The following is a 20,874-nucleotide window of genomic DNA, read 5'->3' as shown; positions in this document are numbered from 1 at the left end:
GTAACTCCACCAATTGAAATAAAGCCGACTTTGACATTTGCATACAACAATCCTCATGCAGATCCTCAGCTCGTGTAAACTGTCATAGGTCCATGGAGGTCACCAATTTAGCACTGGTTGCTTAGAGACCTCAATGGAGCTATGACAATTTATGCCAGTTGAGGACCTGCACCCTTTTGTTTAAAGTAAGGTAAAAGTCATCTTGGGGTTCTCCTGACAAATGCACACACGTCCAAGAAAATAATTTCACATCTATGCTATCACAGCTGTGAAGTGTGATCACTCCACATTATAGGAAAGAGATCTTACTTCCCACATGCAGTGGGTGGCAGTATGAATTTTGCTGTATCAATTGAATATATATTATAAATGCAAATATATGAATGTACATATTAATAAAATTTGTTTAAGTGTGTATGAACATCCTTGTAACCCCTAACAAGATCAAAGACTCTTGGCTGCACTACACATATTCCTAACACAAACAAAGCATTCTATTCAAGTATACAAGTAGAAAACACACCCTAATTAAGCAGCTGGTAAAATGCATTCTTTTCTCCACTTGCAGATCTCCCAAGTGTCCCTTCAAATTTACCTATACAAGTTTCAGCTTCCTGCTTGCCACTTAGCTTAATAACGATTCAAAAAATCATTCCCTTGTTTTCAAGGGTACTTCTTTCTTGTCTGCTCTGTGTATGACAGGGCAGTATTGACACATGGAATTAATGACAGTGTCTGTAACGAAACAACTGTCATGCAAACACCAGTCTGCTCCTTTGATAACATGGCATGTTTGGGACCTATTCACCTCCCTATAATTGAGTACTACATAATAGTTCCAATCCTTTCATATAACATTATTTTGTTCTATGATTAGAAAAGGAGGGGGGGGAGAATCTATACACCATTACCTTCTTCATTCACCCCCTGATTAATGCTGTGTTTTTAATGAGTGTGGCTGCTATTTAGGCAGGTTCTGTTACATACTTGTTTTGTTGACTTCTGTTCAATGTACAACAAAACCCAAGCTGTGATAATTGGGGACCATTTCCATCAGCAAAAGAATTCCTGCTATTAATACAAGGTTGGCTTGGAAAAAGCACCCTTACATTTTAAATTAGTCAATTAATATATAATTCTCCCATAATTTATAATGGAGAAAGTGTTAGTATATTTATCAGACATTTTAATTAGCATGGAATATTTCCAATACTGTTGGATATAAACAGATGGAAAATTGCACAATAGTGATTTAATGTGGCTAAATTTAGTCCTTTGCAACTCCGAAAGGTTATGTTAAATCTTTTTGTACAGATTGGAGAAGGTTTTGGAAGCTCAATCATACGACTTACTATGGAGAGTGAACTGATTCGCACCCAACAATTCTCATTGCTATAACAAGATGAGTTATACTACTTACTTACAAACAGGTTTTATTTGAAACAAATTCAGGGCTAACTCCAGCCACCCAACACCCTATCCAACACCTTGCCCAAGTAGTGTTGAAAGTTCCCGAGTGCTGTAGAGATTTCAAGGTCTTCCTTTTCCCTTGCATTTAAAATTATTAGAAATACATATATTACAACAACAGCAACAGGAAAGCATTCTTGTCAGGCTAAATTTGTACCAAAGTTTAGTTACTGTGAACGGAACAGAGAGCTTTTATAAAACCAAGACCACACACTTATTTAAAAATCAAAAGATGATTTATATTTAGGATAGGCTGTTATGGTTATATCAGATTTTTTTTTAAATACTTCATTCCTATGTATTTTATGGATGCTATCCTTGTATGTATCCTGACTTCTGACGAGTAATGAGTTCACATTCTGTATGCCACTTTCCCTTTTTGTGGATTACAAAACTCCAGATAACACTTCATTTGTAAAAACTGCAGTTTAACCATAAAAACCTCAATATTTTTAAAAACCCTCAGCCTGTACAAAGCAGTTTTTCAGTTATGTGCAAAAGAGTCTGAAACATCACAAACATGTATATTCACTCCTCCCCTTCACACTACCTATATTTATATGCAATAAAACTGGATGAATTAATTTTCTACCCAAACTTGGCAATAATAATTCGTTCTCACAAAATCAACTTAGATCAGCGTTAGCATCAAAAGATTCATTCAAGCACAACTGCCATACTGAAAAATTATAAGTAACTGAAAATAGCAGATATGCCATTGCAACCTTACCTATAGTCTAATATCCATTGCATTTCTCTCTCCTAGAGGGTTAATAACTTTAAAGATGCCAATAAATCCTTATCACCTCCTTCCAGCTCCATCATGCTTATCATTTAGTGTTACAAAATGCCATAAAATGGTTTCAGATATTTCCTTGTTGCATGCAATTATCTCCTACAACAGGCACTCTTCAATATTAATACACTACAAATACTAAAGTAATCAAAAAATGGACAGCTTCACAGCTCACAACATGTGTGTCCAAACACATGACTGCTTGTGAAAGTTTGTGCCCTTTTAAAAAATGGTGCCATGTTTTTATTTCCTAGGAGTGCAATCGGTCAGAGAACGCATTTTAAAAACAATAAATAAAATCAGATCTAGAAAGGTCTGTAATCAGATGGGATGATTTTTGCCATTTTCAGTCAGTCAGGGACTTATCAATCCTTTATATTTTTCTTTACTGTGAGAATGCTAGTTCTTAAAGGGTTACATGCCATAAGGTTACATGCCCCACCCCACGTTTTCCTGTTCAATTTCTTTCCCTTTTAAAAAAACCCTCCCCCTAAATGATGAAAAGCATGCTGGTGCTGGAAGAAGGTGATAATCATTTATTGGCATCTTTAAAGTGATTAACACTCTAGCAGAGAAGAGAAATGCAATGGACATTAAGATTGCAGTAGCATTTCTGCTACTTTTGATTACTTATAACTTTTTAGTATGGCAATATTTCCACAGCCAGCTTCCTTATGTGTTACTTCCTATAGTGACAACAGAATTAGCAAGTCTATCTAGAAGGAAGTACACCTGCCATTAGTGATCGGCTTCAAGGCCATGAGCTTCAGAACCAAGAAACAAAGAAGCTAAGAGATTGTGGTCCTAGACGTGTAATTCCAGCATAGAAGAATATTAGACTTTATAAAACTTCTGATTAATTTTCAAGAATTGTAGCAAAGCAGCTTTCAGTTTAATTTGTAACTTACAAACAACTGCAAAAACATTAGCGTCGGTCCCTGGTATACGTCAGGGTTGTGTTCTTGAAAAGGGCCATGGATACCGAAATGACGTATACCGGGGACCCGCTCGTACAGCAGTGGCGTAGGCAGGAGGGGACACTTGGGTGGGCGGGCAATGACGGGAGGCAGAGGGGTAGGAGCGGCCTCTCCACCCCTCCACTTGGCCTTGCAGTGTGGGGTGCAATAGACACTCTGGCCAGGAGTGCCTGGAAAAATGTGCTCCCCTGCTCCCCCCGTGTGCTTGGGGCTCACCCTGCTCTGCCCATCTGGGGCTCTGTGGCTGGAGCGCCGGGCAAGCCCCCGACCCCCGCTCCGTGGCTGGAGCACCAGGTGAGGCGAGCGCTGGGATGGGAGCAGAGTTGGAACTGGGGTGGGGGGGGGTGGGCCTGGCTATTAAGTGGGGCTACCCATATCTGTTGCATATCTGTCGCCCATCAATAGGGGAACGTGTTCCGCTTCACGCTGGTGAGCAAATCTGTCGTTTGCAACTCCCAGTACAGTACTTCAAAGGACAGATATGCAAATCGGGACAGATGTGAATCGGAACACGTTCATCTATTGATGAGCAACAGATATATGAAACAACGGATAAGGGGGAAGACGTATACCAGGGACCCACTGTAGTCAACTGGTAGCGTTAACTTTATGAAAAAAGTCTCTGCACTGAAAGGCTCAGAGTGCTGGCACATATGTGCAGTTCCAAATAAAAAGGAGAAAATCCAAATCCTGTTAAAATTAGTTCCTCTTCTTGAATGCAAGACTGGCAGCTTCTGGTTTCCATTTAATCTCTCTACAAACTGACCAACTGCAGTAAGTTACATTTGGTTAAAAAACACTCCAGTCTCCTGTAAACAAGCTTCATTTCTTTTAGTTCTCTCTTCCTGGTGGTATCTTTTTACAATAAATAAAAAAAAGGGAAGTGATTTTTTTTAATTTGTTTTACAGCAGTGCCCAGGGGGTCAAATCATGACTCAGGACCTCTTGCAGTGGGCACTGTACAAACACATATCAAAACAGTTCCTGCCCTGAAGAGGTTACAATCTAAGGCCTTGTCTACACTATGGGGGTAAGTCGAGCTAAGTTACGCTACTGAGTTGACGTAGCTTAGGATGACTTATCACGGTGTCTTCACTGCACCGTGTTGACAGGAGACGCTTCACTAGACCCGCTAAATCGACACCTGCTGCATCAATTGCAGAAGTGTTGATCTCCCGGTAGTAATGAACAGGAGACAACAAGTAGATACGACAGACAGAGGGAAGCACAAGGTAACAGCGAGAGGATATTGGTCAACAGCATAAGCAGCGCAGACAACGCCCAGCTACCTAACCACTGTTACGCTTTTTGTAGGCATCATGACAGGTGCCTCCAACCCTGTGAATTGAGAAGGCTCTTTCGTCACAGTAATGTCATTCACATTTTATCTAAATGTATTTTTGAACAGCTATAATGATAGCAACTCAAAAGCCTTCAGTCTTAAATAATTTCTCATCTCCAGTACAAAGTTTCCCTTTTAAGTTTCGGACAATAGGTAGGGTTATTATGATGTTCCTTAAAATGACCTCTCTTTTTACTACCCCTCTTTATCTTAATACTCTATCCTATTCACTGATTTTCCCTCACTGTTGCACATGTAATTCTATTAAAGTTAGCTATTTTCTTGTGATCATCGCTTGTACATATTTTACTATTTTTTGATGATAGACAAATGCGTCTTTTTAATACAAACAAATGTGGGAAACAATTATTCAGTTACTGCACTGGTATTTCCAGACTGATGCACCTCAATTTTTCCCTTCCTTCACATCTGGATTTAATTAAGTGTATTTGTTAATACCAAATCCAATGTTGCCATCCTCTCTCTTAGCATGGCACACTTTCTGATTGCAGAAAATCAAACACCCTTGCCCTGCCCTCCGCCCCACGGCGCTGCCCCCCACTCACTCCATCCCCCCTTCCTCCATTGCTCGCTCTCCCCCACCCTCTCTCACTCTCATTTTCACCAGGCTGGGGGAGGGGGTTTGGGTGTGGGAGGGGGAGAGGGAGAGGGAGAGGGCTCCAGCTGGGGTACAGGCTCTTGCTGGGGTGGGGCCAGGGAAGGGAGGTTCCGGGTGAAGAAGGGGGCTCCAGGCTAGGGCCGAGGGGTTTGGAGTATGGGAAGCGGCTCAGGGCTGGGGCAGGGGTGCGGGAGAGGGTGCAGGCTCTGGCTGGAGGTGTGGGGTCTTGGGTGAGGCCAGGGCCAAGGGGTTTGGAGTGTGGAAGGAGGCTCTGGGAGGGCATTGGGGTGTATGAGGGGGCTAGGGTGCAGGCTCCAGGCAGTGCTTTCCACTGCTTCTGGGAGCTGCCTGAGGTATGGCCCCCTGGTTCCCGGCCAATGGGAGCTGGGGCAGGGGCAGCACGCAGAGTCCCCAGCCTAGGGGCCAGAGGGGAGACATGTTGCCACTTCTGGGAGCCATGGAAAGCCAGGGCAGCTAGGGAGCCTGCCTTAGCCTTGCTGTGCTGCTGACCACAGTATTAACAGCCCATTCAGCACTGCTGACTGGAGCCGCCACGGTCCCTTTTCGACAGGGCGTTTTGGTTGAAAACCAGACGCCTGGCAACCCTAATCTCTCATTGCGTTCTTGACCATTTGAAAAAGTTATTCTTAAATAAAAAGATCTATGAAGATGTATGCAGCAAACCATATATCGCCTATCAGATAGCTTTGTAGTTTAAATTTCCTAGAAATACTTAGATTCTGTGCCTTTATGAACTTTGGCTCCAGTCCTGCAAATGCGAATATTTTATACATGACAGCAATCCCACTGAATTCAATGGGTTTGATGTGCGTAAGTGTTTTTAGGACTGGGGCTTTTATGCATTTGAGAATAGCGCCGTTAAATATTTTTAGGTGAATCAAACTCCTATGGCCCAAGCCACTAATAAACATAATCAGTGTTATATTAGGTATGAACTGGTACTTGAGAACTCCATACTTGTTTGTTTATAGGGGATTATGTTACTTAGATAAAGAGTTGCTCCAATATTCACATGTAGTGGCAGTGGAGGAAGAAACTGTTTCTGAGACATCCAAGGATGATGCACCAATTCCTAAATATTAAGTCAAGGGTGCAGATAGTTATAATCACTAAAATAGATCTGTTCTCTCTTGGTAAAGAGAGCCAATATGTTAAATCAACTCAATTCTTCTGCATTAATTTATATTTTAATACCATTTTCTTTTATGCTATTATCCTTATACAGATTGAAGTTCAATTTATCCTCATTTGGACTACAGCAAATCACAGCTGCAAACTCTCAGGCTTACTCACAGCAGTGTAAATCTAAGCCACTTTTTCCATTTGTGTCTCAGTTTGTAAACCTGTTAATATAAATTCATTTCCCACAGGCCATCCAATAGACTACAGATGATAACAACTTTTATTCACTACTTGTGTGACCAGGGCTAGATTTTATCCAGCAACTTAGAAATAATAAATTTTGTCATTAGCAGTCTGCCAAGCCACCTAGTGCCTTACGGTGTCTTCCACTGCTGCGTCTCATCTTGATCCTTAGTCATTGGTATATTTTACTCCGCAAACACTGTATACTCCCCACCTTTTCTCCACCCCTATTCATTCCATAATGTGACAGTCTCTTATGTTCTGTCCATACACTCCCCAACCCTCCCACTACTGCTTTCTCTACACAACCTTTGATTGCTTCTGTTAGTCACAGCAGCTTCCTCCTAATCTGTTCTGAACACAGTCCCTGCCATTCTGTCCCCGACTCTTGCTCTCCCCTCCAAGGTCAGGAAGTGAGAGCAGCACACCCACACTACTATCAAGAAAAAGACATTGTCTATAATCACTGCTACTTAAAAGTAACAGCAGTGAGACTGGAAAACACAGCAAACCTGTCAAAAAGCAAGTAGGTTTTTAGAGACTCTTGGTTTTTCAGGGTGTTTTATTATGTTGCGCAATGTTTTAAACCAGATTTCTGAAGCAACTCAATGTGCACCTGTCTCTCCACCCTGGCTCCTTTGCTTTGGCGCAGGGAACCAACCGTTTCCAAAGGTCCCATACACATTACAGTTTACATAGAGTTAGATGGAACAGTGTTAAATACAAGTTCTTGCTATCTGTCCAAGTGTAAGCATCATTTTCCTGTCCAGTGAAAGTAGCCAAAACGGGGGAAAAAACCAAACACTTAAGCATGTGGATAACTAAAAAGCAAGCAAATTGTCCCACCGACATGAATACACACCTCTGACAGAGTGAAGAACTGGGGCCTAAACCTCTCTCTTAAGAGGAGCTATGATTAAAAACATCCACTTTTTTTGTTTGGTTGTAGTATTTTGGATAGTGTTACATTACCTGGAAAGTTTATCAAACATGTTGACAAGTTTCATGGCTTCATATTCTTTTTGTTCTTCTGTCATTTCATCCATAGGGTTGGGCATTGGCTCCTCTACATGGCCAGTGATAAGATTAATGCTGTGATGGGGGGAAAAAAGAAAAGAAAAAAAAGATGGCTGTAGCATTTACATCTTTACATTTGCCAACAAAATTTCTCTTTTTCAATTTTGACAGATAACTGTTTTAAAAGTTAATGCTCCCTGGTAGCATTATAAAATGGTTTAACTCCTTCAGACAGAATTGCAAGTAGAATTCTGCAGTTCTTTTCATGGATGGCCTTCCTCCATATTGTTGGCTTTTTAATTTTTTATTATATTAGCCCCATGTTAAGTGCTCAAATACCCAAGTTTCACGAGTACTCATTATGCCTATGGGTCAAGACTCAAAAGAGGAATTCTATTCAAGGTAGGCATTTTGAGTTAAATTTTCTGGAACTATTACTTTTGGCACATATGGCCCAGTTCTGATGGTGCACTTTATCCTCCCCCCGCCCCCCCCCCAAAAAAAACAACAACAAAGTGATGGTGCGGGTACCTTAAAATGGCATCACCACTTCCTTTATTTCCTTCTCACACTCATTTTTACTGAACCAAGCTTTACTAAGATCAGAGGCTGAATTTACAGTACTGGCTGTTAGGAACCCCCTTCTCCCACGCAATTTTTACTTGTAAACTGAGAGTCAATTGGATATGGAAATCTGTGTTTTGTGACTGGACACCACAGCTTTAAAAAAAAAAAGTATGACTTTTCAGAGCAGAATCACACTTCCAAAAATGAAATGAAAAATAATATTCAATAAAATAAAAATAAAAGTAGTAGAGGAAGTCATATTTAAGACCTTTTCACATAAACAAAATGGCAAATCCCAGACTACATGCTCACAAACATCTTTTACATTCAAGATGCCCATCATTTATTATCTGGAGATGACAGGACGGTTTTCAGGTCAGGTTCTTGACAAACAGACCAAGAGGAAGATGTCCCCAAACTATAGGGAGATTGAAGTCTTCCGTCTCTTTTCTTCTCTTCGTGGTATATGTTGCTTTAGGGGGAAAAAAATTGTTGCTGTAACCTACTGAACTCCAGGAGATTTTCCAATAGGAGGGCCAAGAGAGGCCTGAATCTGCACATTTTTTAACAGTGTCTTTGAGAGAGTCTGAAACTAAAATCAAATAACCCTACATATATTTGTATCTTTCTTCCATTGAGAAGATTAGTAGCTTCAAGCAAGGCAGAGCAAAGCCATATAACAAGTAAACCCTACTCAAGCACTACAATGGGCATTTGAAATAACTATGCCTACTGATAGTATCCCATCACTAGGGCTCTACTAATTTCACGGCCATGAAAAACATTCACAGACTGTGAAATAAGCCCTGCCCCGTGAAATCTCATCTACCCAAAATCAACTGGGCTGGGAAGGGACAGGACTTATTTTTCTATATAACAGCCATGCAGGGAAAGAACCAGATCCACCTCCACAGACAGTGCAGGAGTGAGTGTGGTGCGCTGCAGCAGCCTCAGAGGTGGGTTCCAGACTGCCACCCCCTGAAGTTTTTGCCAGGGCTCGGGGCGCTTGGGCTGGGGCCTGCTGTGCCCCACAGCCTGGGCTCAGGGCACCCTCGTTCTGGCACTTCCACCCCCGCCTACATATGGCTACTACCAGGGCTCAGGGCATCCAAGCTCTGGGAATTTTGCTCCCTCTCCTGTCTGGCTCCTGCTGGGGCTCAGGATGCCCGAGCTCCAGGGCTGCCGCTCCCCTTCCGCTCCCCCCGGTAGCTCCTGCAGGGAAGTGCCCGGGCTCCAACTGGGACTTGGGGCTTCCACCCCCTGTAGCTCCTGCCCAGGCTCAGGGCAGCCGCCCACCGGGGCTCAGGGCTGTTGTCCCTGATGGCTCCTGCCAGGCCTTGGGGCTGCCACCCCCACTCCCCTGTGGCTCAGGGCTTCCACCCCATGGCTCCTGCCAGGGCTGGGGCACCCATTTTTCAAATTGTGGGGGGCCCATGCATTAATCCACCACTGGCCCTGACTAGCAGCTAGGAACCCTTTGTTGGGCCACTCCCAGCAGCACTGGGGGATCGGACCTACCTCCAGCTCTGGGAGCCTCCTCCAGCTGCAGGAAACTCCGCAGCCCAGAAGTGAGTATGGCAATCCTACAACCCCCACACAACAGCTTTAGGACACACACACCCCCCTACAATGATCCAATTTTGGATCAGGACCCTCACAGTTACAACACCCTGAAATTTCAGGTGTAAATATCTGAAACTGACCAATTTTAAGACCCTGTGGCTGTGAAATTGACCAGAGTGAACCATGAATTTGGTAGGGCCCTACCCATCATATATCTAAAACTGGTTAATATGGAAACATCCCAGCCTAGAGCTAGGAAGTTCTCTATCACTTATCAAATTCATTGCAATTGATGAAATTATGGAGGCAACATTCAAGGATGAATAACAAAGACGAAGTTACACTTGAACCCCAGAAACACTAGATCAGAACAACACTGAAAACCTTTATAAAGTCTGTGAAAAACAACAGTCCATGTAAATACACACAACTCCAAAGTTGTAAGCTATGATGGACCCCTTTGACAAAGGGCAGAGAGGAGGAAACTAACTCAAAACACAGTGGACTGGGTGGTAGTAACAGGAAGAAAAAAAAATAGTACTGTACTTTGGCTTTGCAGATTTATATTCTTCAGTGTCTGTATCTTCATCATCCGAGTACCAATGATCTCCCCTTCCTCCTGCTAACAGGCCCCTTGCTGCCAGCAGGCCTGCTGCATTACCATAGCCTGTATACTTTAACAAGTTGTCAACTGCAAAGAGACAAAGATCAATTTATTCAGCTAGAAGTTAATTTAATTACAGTACAAAGTGCAACATTAGCATCATCTTTAAAATGGGTTTTAAAATCTAACTTATTTATATGGTGACCAGTATGCCCTATGAAATAGCTGAAAAAGGCAGAAGTGAGGTACTACATTTTAATTCAGTCCCGCAGTCAGTCGCTTTTGATTTTTTAATAAGCCATAAACATGGCAAATTTAAGTTTGCCTGTTTTATATCATTTTGTATTTTCAGGAGGCTGAAAAGCTGTGATAAGTGAAAGTGTGTATTTGAACTCTTGACAGGAAGGTGGGGTTCAGTGGTATGAATCAGGATTGGGACCCAGGAACTCCCGAAATTCTAATCCTGGCTCTAAACTCTGCTCTTTTTGTGGCTCATGTGAAGTGCTTTCCCTCCCCCCAAAAGAGGGCTTTATTTGGTTTGATAAATAACGTAGGCTGGGATTTTCAAAAAGTGCTTAAGAGTGTTAGGTTCCCAATTCCCACTGAAAAGCAACGGGATTGAGTCACCTAACTTCTTTAGGTTTCAGAGTAACAGCCGTGTTAGTCTGTATTCGCAAAAGGAAAAGGAGGACTTGTGGCACCTTAGCGACTAACCAATTTATTTGAGCATGAGCTTTCGTGTGGAAATCTTGACTGTAAATGCTAAGTATTACTACTGCAGCCACTATTAGAACAGCTTGTTTTATTTTCTATGCAAACCCAAAGAATAAAATAATTTTTTTAACATCCACTGACCAAAGATGCAACTTACTGGCAACATTTTCCTAAATGATCTAGAAAGTTCACTGAATCCTTTCATATTTGGTCAACTTTCTGTTTTCCAACCATCCTTCCACCCTCCCAACCCCCATCTTCACAGACAAAGTGCTCTTCATTGTTTATATTTGTGCTACTGTTATTTATGGCAGCTAACTAGAAAATTCTTGGTTGGTACCATTGACAAAATTTCATGTTTTTGAATTTTGTTTTCATTATTATTGCTTGAAACTTTCACGTATTTCCATGTGATGTGGAAATTATTTTTTGAAAATGATTATCTTCCTTGAGAAATGTGGTTTCTTTTTAATCTGAGGTTCACAGTTATGGGCAAAATTCTGCTCAATTGACATACCCTACTCCCAGTGACTTCAGTGGGAATAGTCCAGTGAGTAATGACAGCAGGATTTGGCTTCAATGCTTCTCAAACTATGGATAGTATAGGTAAGTGACAGTGAAAGGATAACATTTTCTTGAAAAAAAAAATGTTTCTGGTACACAGCACCATGCATATACTATTTACAGAGTACATAGTCCAGCAATCGCAGAACGTATCATGCTTAATGTTCTGGAAAAAGGCCATCCTATTAGTTAGAGAAGAAGAGTTTAGCCTCTCCTTCTGTAGTATTAAAGCTGGCCATTGTTAGAAGGGGAAAAAACCCACATAATTTATGCAGCCAGTATAGGAGAAAAAAAACAACAGTCAGTCACTTTTCTCAGTACAGCCATCTGAAAGAAAGACCACATGGCACAAAGCATTTTTCACCAAGCACAAACAAGGGTTTTCTTGTTTTTTTTTTTAAAAAAAAAACAAGTGGTATTTTAAACCTACAGCAGATTGTTACTTTTACCCACAAATTCTCTGTGTGTGACACTAGCAGAATGAGAACTTGATGTGGGAGACAGAAAATCAGTTTCTAAGCTTTATCAACACAGAATCATCACTTGAAATGTAGGGCACTTACAAGAAGTCAGTTTCCAAATCCATTCTCTTGCATATCAGGCCAGTAGGGGCTTGGAGAACTGCAAATACAGTCTACTCATCCCTTATGGGGACTATGCTGCATTGCTATGCAGTGACCCCTTTGGCTAATATACAATAGAACAGATCCTGATGTTCTCCTAATGGAGTCCATTCAGCCTTCCGTATTCAAAATAAGGTCACTAAAAGGTAGGGTCTTAAGGGAGAATGAGCATTAAAAAAAAAAGGAAAGAGCACGAGATGCCACAGTATATTCCCAGGAGAAAAAGCAGGACACTTCTACAAGGGCAAAGGCCTAGACTTTGCATGGTGGTTCAAAAAAATTCTTTTTTCAAGCAGCAATTCTGAGAATCACCTTCTCTGAATGCAGAATTACAAAAGTGATTGTCCCTACATCTTACAAAGGTACTCCACAAGCATGCTTATGCCCAAGTCTGGTATTAAACAAGAAATTAAGCTATAAAAGCAATTGCTGGCATGCTCTTAGCAACAGAAACTCCAAGATCGTGGCTATATCTTGAAATAGGTAAATAGTAAAATTTGCACCAGTACAGGAGCCCTCTCCTCCCCCACTTAAGCCCTTTGTACAAGGTTTAATGAAGGACCTTGCACATTCCCTCTGCACTGGGGTGAAATCCAGTCGAACTTGGTAGTGATCAGAAGTAATTTACATATTAATATTTTGGGGCCTAGTGGTAAGAAAAAAGAATTGGTTTGCTCAGTCCAGATCCTGGTACCCGTTTTGTAGCTGCTCTGAACATGGAACTCCCATTGAAATGAAATAAGATACTTTGCTTCAAGTCAATGAGAGTTTTGGGAATGGAACAGCTACAGCAGACAGTTTACAGACAGAACTACTACAGCTGGTGCCACTGGCATTCTTAGATGAGGGGTCAAATATAGAAAAAGGCAGACAACCTAAATAATTCTGACACCCAGCAGGGCTGTGTGCAAAAGCTTGTTCTGCCACTCTATCAATTCCATGACAAACAGAAAATTCTAGTCACCTGGCTTGTAATTTTGGGTACATTTATCAGATTAAGAAATGATAGATTTATAAATGATTTTTTTATATGATAAAAAAGCCCTTAAAGTAATTTTTTACTGTAGGTTGCTGTACTATAGACTAGGCTGTGGAAGTACAGTTATACTTTAACATTATTACTGGATTGGTACTAGATTTTTCATTAGATATCAAACTTTGAAAACAATGTTTTATGGTTTGAAGAGTTCATAAAGTATATTACTGAAAAGGAAGATAACCATTAAATATATGTCAGGAAAGAGTTTGGATAATCAAGGTATTTAGTCTGAACTGATCACAATTTATTTCCAGTAAATTATGTTACATCTTTAGAATGTAAGATCTTTGAGGCATTGACTGCTGTCTTCCTGTTTGTCTCAGAAGCACCCGGCACATTTTTGATACTAAATAAATAAGGCTAGAATCTTATTTGTCAATTAGGACTCCAGTTCTTAACTGAAGCCACAGATCTCTGGAAGGCAATTAAAATTTTATTTTCAGTCTTTTTTAAAGAAGATATTTGAAGGACACACTTTCACCAACACAGAATTAACTTGGCCATTAAAAGGTGTTAATTTCATTTAAAGAGTAGAAATAAAATCTATTTAATATTACACAGAAGCATGGTAGGTGTATGTGCTGTCTGGAAGCAGACAGAACAATTAGTCAGTTGCAAGATCTGTGTTGAACTAAATGACCTGCAAGAGGGAAGCTGGGGGGAAATATGTAAAGTAGCATAAAAAAAATTCAATAATTTACAATTACTGTTGTTTAGTTAGAGTGGCCAGACCCCAAAAATGAAGCTCAATTCTGTCAGTATACATTAATTATGATGTTAGTACTATGTAATGTCCCATTGCACAGTAACTATATACATGTAGATAGAAAATGGAAACCATTATCTAATATTTGATTAATGATGAAAAACATTAGGCATGATTTTAGCAGTATCACAAACAGTACTTTTAAACTAAAGGACGTATCTGGAATTGGAAGGGTTACAGAAATAAGAAGATCCTCCAAAAGTCTTGCTGTAATTAGAATAAAAGGAAAGGAACAAAATTGATTTTATACCTCTCTCCTTACAAAGGACAAAAAGGAATTCTGCTGCAATTTGCTTTACTCCAAGGTCGACATGTGTCATAAGGCGCACAAGTTTGTTTCTCACTGTTGTGCCAACTTCAGGACGATTTGATACATCTCTTAATGGAGGCAATACCTAGTGTTACAAAAAGAAAAAGTGAAAACCATACATTCCTGGCAGAAGTTAATACAGTACATGGAAAGGAAAAACATTGCAAACTTTGATTTCTTGGAAAATAATGTATGGAACAAGCTTAAAATCCCACCCATGCAAAGCAGCTGCAAGTTTATAAGTAGGATATCTACAATATAAAGCCTATCTTGCAAAGGTGACTAGAGCCCAGCTAGCTGCATGGGTTTCCTGGGACCTCCGCAGACAACTGAACAAGACACCCGCCTTAGAATACATTTGTTTCCTCCTTCTGCCACCTTTATCCCAAATAATATCAGGGCTCTAGCCTATGTCTCAAATAGTCTTCTTGCCAAGAAGAGCCAGAGAAGGGGTACAATGAGATTGGATGAGGAGATCAGTGAGGGAGACTAGAACTGGGAGCCAGTAAGGTGGAGGGGGGGGCGGGACAGAGAAGAGAGAGTGAGAGATTGATTGGATGAGGAGCTGAGAAAGGAGACTGGGACAGGGCTGAGAAGCCTGAGGAGTGGAGACAGGGACTGGGAAGGCAAGGAAAATGGGACTAGAAGAAGATGTCAGGGAATGAGAAGACAGCACAGACAACAAAAGGTTGGAGGGGATGGGGCTGAGGGTGAAATGGGCAGAAGAGCTTGTGCTCACTAGAACAAGCGAACATTCTTCCAGACCTTGGAATGGAATCCAAGATTCCTGATTCTCACCATCCCTCTGCTATCAGCAAATATCTGTGAAACTCAATGGTAAAATGTGCGTCTCATCCCCCTCTAGTGCTGATCCACATGAAGGATGACAACTTTGTTACTCTGTTTGCTCAAGTAGCAGAGATGTGCACAGTGGATCCAAAGGTTCCAACCCTGCTGACGAGCCATGTGGGTGTCAATAGGATTCCACATGAGAGAATTTGTTTTTTTCAGTTTGCTATTTTTAAGAACCATGGGAATTACACACAAAAAACTAAAAAAAAAAAAAAAAAAACATTAAAAGAACATACTAAGGATGCAAAGTCAAGCACTCAAAAGTTGGGAAATGCCATAATAAAGGTTGCCTGTGCATTCTTAATTTGGCCCTTTTGGGCATACGCATTATGATCATGAAATTAGAAATTGCATCCTAATACATACACATGAGGGGGCCATATTAAGACAATCTTAATTCTGGCATTTCCTAACTTTTGAGTGCTTGACACAACCTCAGTACTGCACTTTTAATGTAGTGTGTGTGTAATAATCAAAACATGTTCATAGGGAAATGACTGTCATATGAATATGGGTTCAGGTGGGGAATATGCAGCAAGTACAGATTTCTTGAAAGTAAAAGATCAGGTTTTCATTTAAAGGTCCCTAACAACAAAAAGGGAAGAAGAAAAGATGCAGAGAAGATATGTGGTAGAACAAAGAGCTAGACTATGATTTCAGGCACAGCCCTGAGAAGGGTGTAATTTGGAAGCTGCATCATCCTAGGAGTAGCCACAGGAGACACTAAGAATCAGTGATGCAGCTAGGACTCAATTTCTATTCTGCTTCCTCCTTGCTTGGCAGGGGGGCATTTTGAAAAGTTTTTCCATTGCACTTTAGCAGATAGTTAAAATTGCAGAAGTCTTTTTTAAACATGGGATGAAATTCACCCCTAGGCAGAGGGCCAGCATGGAGCTCATGCTCCACTTAAGACCTATTTTAAGGGCTTAAATGGTGCACAACCCTTGAGCTAGCCCTCTGCATAGGTATGAATTTCACCTTGGTTATACAATTTACACACAGCAGTTAAGTCTTAAAGCTCCAACACCATTGACTCATTTCTGCTGATGTATTGTAATTTATGACTAAAGCTCAATTGAAGGGTACCAAAACACGGATGGACTGACTGGCTTCCATACAGTTGTAGTGCTATTTTATTAATTATGGGGCAAATTTGCAGAAGTGACTAATGGATTTAGACACGCAAGTCCCATTAGGTTTTTTTGAAAAAGTCCTCCTATCTCATACACTACAGCTTCAGACTCCGCCCTAATGTTGCTGAATTGAAGGCTCTTGGCATAAGCCATGGAAGTTAGGCCCATGCAATTGAATTAAGCCAAGGACCCATGGCATCTTCTTGTAACTGAAACAATTTGTCCAGTTCCCCTCTATATTTTAACATTACAGAGGTGCCTTGTGGTTACATCCCAAGTCTTACATTTTGTATTTTTAATTTGAAGGAGAATTTAAAGTTCTTCAGTTTGTCAAATATTTTATTGTTGGATTTTTATTTGCTGATGCAATAATTTAAGTCATTGTCCTGCATTTATAGGGTGACATTAATGTTCATTCCCTTTATATTACTTTGAAATCAAATCATGACATTGCACTGAAAACACTTAATGTAGATCAATATTTTTGTCATTGAGCTGACAGAAGGTAACAAAGACACTGCAGTTGCTTACGGATGTAGACATCTTTAAGAGAAATTTTAAAATCCAAGTTGCTTAATATTCAAACATCAATGTTCTCTGTGCTGTAGAAGCCTGAAAGATTTTGCTGCATATTTTATTTTCAGATTTCTAAATTTATATCTGAATCTTACCTGAGCTTTGATAAACTTCCTGATGTTCCGATGAGCTCGACAACATTCTGTTAGTAAACTGAGAACTGGAGTCAGACCCTCTCTGTAGCTGCTTCCCTAAAGTGGAATTATAAAAAAACAAACCAAACACTGGCTGAATTACAAGAGTCAGACAAGATTATATTTTATATATTATATGCATTCAGTATGGGTGTGCTTTGCTTGAAACTTTACAATAAATAATTAATGTGGCTAATTTAGTATACAGTCAAGTGGAAAAGAATAATTCTTATGTCTGCAATGACAGATTTTTCCTTCTCAGTATAATCAAAAATTCTTAAAAATGTCACCAACATATAAACTGTTACTAGTTTCACCACTCACTGCAGGGACAGCATTTCCATTAAAATCTTTTCTTTCAAGGGTTTATAATAATCTTACGTAAAGTTTCTCTCTAAATTAAATCTTTGCACAGAATATCTCATCATGAAAATACATTACTATACACAATTTGAAAAAAATGATTATGTAAACACACTACCAAAATCCTCCCCGAAATTCATAATTTCGGAATTCATTCAGTAATTCCAAAGGGACTGTTACATAAACTGCAAATTTTCAGACTAAAATTAGCTTTTAAGACAACCTAGTTTAGTTCCCTTGGAGGTCATAAAAATATTTACAACTGCTTTGTATTTTGAACATTATGTGCAGTGCACAATTTAATGGTGGCGTTTCAGCCTTCAATTCTCCTTGTGTTTTGGATTTTGGATTCACATTACTTCAACACATTTTGTTCAGCAAAGCATTTAGGCTTAATCCAAAACCCAGTGGGCACTGGATGAAAATTTTAAGTATACATTTAAATTATCTGCTGAACTCGGCCCTGATCAAGTTTTGCTGACCTTGCTTTTCTATACATAGATGGTATTCTCTGCAATGCTAACAGAAATAAAAAGTTGTCAGTAAAAGAAGACATCTCAGCCACAAGAGGCAAAATGTTCCCATCTACTGCCCACACACAGTTGTCACTTTTTATAACCACAACCATGTTTTAAACTTTATTGTACTCAAGGGATCCAGAATCAACATCACATTAGAAACTGGGTTGGAAATCAGTATGGTTTTATCATCGATAAATAAATTCTATTTGATTGAGTGGAAAATTCTCTTCTTAGCTTTGCTTTTCCTTGTTATTTTAATATTGATGTAATGAGAGAAATGGGTTTTTCTTTATTACATCACATGCCTCTTGACATTTTTCATAAATTTATGAAGAATTCTACATTAATATAATTATGATCACATGAACTTTCAAATTCCAGAATGAGTCTGACCTGCAAAATTACTGAATTTCACATCATTCTCACCCCTTAATGTTTTAAAGTTCTGGAGTAGAGATCTGGAGTTCTGATTCAAGTTCGTTTCTACTCTTACTAAGAGGCATTCCTTTTGTGAAGTCCTTCAGTGTCACACATACCTTGTCTATTCTTTTCTCCATGAAATCCAGCAACACTTGAATGGCATCCATATTCATACCATTATATTTCAAAACTGTTTCTTCTTGGGTTGATGGATTAATGAGAACATCCAAACAAGAAACTGGAATATTGCTTAAAAGGTTGATTGCATTACTGAAAGAGATTTTTATCTAGTTAGTGCTTTGATAACATATTACATGCTGTACCCAAATCATATAAGTAATTTTAACACTGACTGAAAAGTATATGCCATTACCAACACTGTTTATGTGCTTAAAAATAGACAGTGTAAGGAACTGAAAATGTAAAGCAGAATACTAACTATGCATAAACACCTACAGTTTATTTAAGATACTTAACATTAGTTCTTAATTCTCTATTCTTTCTAATTTCTTACAAGATTACCCATGTTGTGTTTCTAAAGGAGGAGAGGCAAATATAGCTGCTTTTCATTACTTCTGGCTGCTTCAGCACCCCTGATGTCAGCAGGTACTGTATATGCATAGCTAGAAGAACTGTGTTTATTACATTATTGATGCTGCACCCAGTAGGGGGAACCCACACATTGGTTTTCCAGAGGTCACATAAAATGTCTTTTTCCTTGAAATTTACAAGTTTTAGCTTTACAATACTTAAAGTTACAATAATGACTATCGGAATATTTTAAAAACAGTTATTTCATCCTCCTTGAAGAGGCAGGGGAGGAAGTCTTAAATGCTGTTCATATATCAGCACCTTTACTTGACTTCTCACGTATGGGAGATATTTAAGGCTTTTTTTTTAAAAAAAAAAGCCAACTGGAGTTCATTTCATCAAGTGCTGGATTTTAAAAAGTGATAGTTTTAGAATCCCCAAAACAGCGAGGGTCAGACTGCAATACCCTTACTCATGCTGAGTAGTAACTTACTTCATAAATAGCCCCACTGACTTCAAGCAGACTACTTGTGGCAGAAGGTACTATTCAATACAAGTGAACTGGACTGTGTCTTGATTTTTAAAACCATATTTAAGTCAGTTAATGGAGACTAATATTTATTTAATTCAAGAAACTATACCACAGGGTCCTTTTGTTATGGGAAACCACGTCAGAGTTTTACTTCATGAATTTCTGCTTTATGGTCTGGTTTATTTACCTTTTCAATCAGAGAGCCTTATTCTGCTCTTTTGACAGAACAATAAAAGTTAGATTGTATTTATAAACTTCCCCAATACATTGCTATATAGTAGGTGCTGAAAGAGAAGCACCCTCTCCATATTTACTGACGACTAACCAGCGTTTAGCAAAGTTAACAACAGATAAATCTAGAAAAGAGTTAAGAAATATTGTAGAACACAGACTCTGAAGACTACACTGCCAAAAAACAACCATGGCAGTGAGTATCAGAGTCTGGGTCTACAGACTTGAGCTCAAGGGGCTTGCACTACGGCGCTAAAGATAGTAGTACAGATGTTCTCGCCCAGGCTCTGAAGCCTAGGGAAGAGGGGGAGTTTCAGAGCCTGAGTAGGAATGTCTACATGGATATTTTTAGTGCTGTGGCGCAAGCCTGAGTCTGTAGGACACTGAGTCTCAGCCCATGCAAGGATGTTTTTTTTGCTGTGTAGTTGTACCCTTATAGTCCTGCTAATCATAAATATCAGTGCTTGAAAAGTAGTGAATAATCTTGGCCTCAGAGTCCTCAAAGCTTTCAGAAGCCTCTACTGAAGTTAAAAACAAACACAAATCTAGCTAGGTATTACTATTGCCCCCCATCTCCATAGTATCTTGCTACTTGATATTGTGGTTCTAGTGAAAAGTCTATTGTCTAAAACTTTCAAATAATCAGATAATATTGTTGTGAATTTGTATTAGAAATTGTATTTTTGTTGCAAAAAAATGACCGTTTTCCCCCACAATATTAGCTCCCTCTCTAAATTTTGATAGTCTTTCTATTATTTTACTTTCCTTCAAAGCAGCTCTCTCTTTTAAGCAATCTAAAAGTATCCAGTTTCCAGCCACTCATACAGCAAGAAACAAAACAGAACTCAATTCAACAAATATTTGGTGGCTTCAGCCTTTTCATAGAAAGTCCCCTTTTTACTGGTTTCCTATTAAACAACTGAGTTCCCAAACACCTACAAAATTAATTTTCTGGATCACTGTGCCTGAGCTATTCTTTTCAATAAATGAAGCCCAGCTTTCTGATCTTTGTCACTTCACTGACAGTTTTATTTGTGGTAGAGGAGTGTATGAAATTCTCCAGCTACCAGGAAGTCAGTGACTATGCACAGATCTGCACAATAGCGTTTGCATTCCTACTCCAGGGGGTAGAAATACTGCGTATATTACTCTCCCCTTTCTAGCTTCCTAGAGATCATTAATCACTGGGACATGACGTCCACCCACTCAGACTCCCAGCCCCCT

General features: G+C 39.8%; 1 protein-coding gene across 1 annotated transcript in view; it reads right to left on the bottom strand.

Moving 5' to 3' along the window:
* The window catches only part of RIC8B (RIC8 guanine nucleotide exchange factor B), a 59,682-nt gene that overhangs the window by 2,350 nt on the left and 36,458 nt on the right, over positions 1 to 20,874 (bottom strand). The window contains exons 5-9 of the mRNA XM_073324456.1: positions 18,473 to 18,626; positions 17,014 to 17,109; positions 14,298 to 14,442; positions 10,284 to 10,428; positions 7,563 to 7,682 (exon numbers count right to left, since the gene is read on the bottom strand). Coding sequence (XP_073180557.1) covers positions 7,563 to 7,682; positions 10,284 to 10,428; positions 14,298 to 14,442; positions 17,014 to 17,109; positions 18,473 to 18,626 — 660 coding nt within the window. The remainder of the gene's footprint in view (positions 1 to 7,562; positions 7,683 to 10,283; positions 10,429 to 14,297; positions 14,443 to 17,013; positions 17,110 to 18,472; positions 18,627 to 20,874) is intronic.

Source organism: Lepidochelys kempii, chromosome 1 (genome assembly GCF_965140265.1).
Source record: "Lepidochelys kempii isolate rLepKem1 chromosome 1, rLepKem1.hap2, whole genome shotgun sequence".
In the NCBI taxonomy this organism is placed as follows: Eukaryota; Metazoa; Chordata; order Testudines; family Cheloniidae; genus Lepidochelys; species Lepidochelys kempii.
The sequence above is the reverse complement of the archived record's forward strand: the minus strand, read 5'-3'. Positions and strand labels throughout refer to the sequence as shown.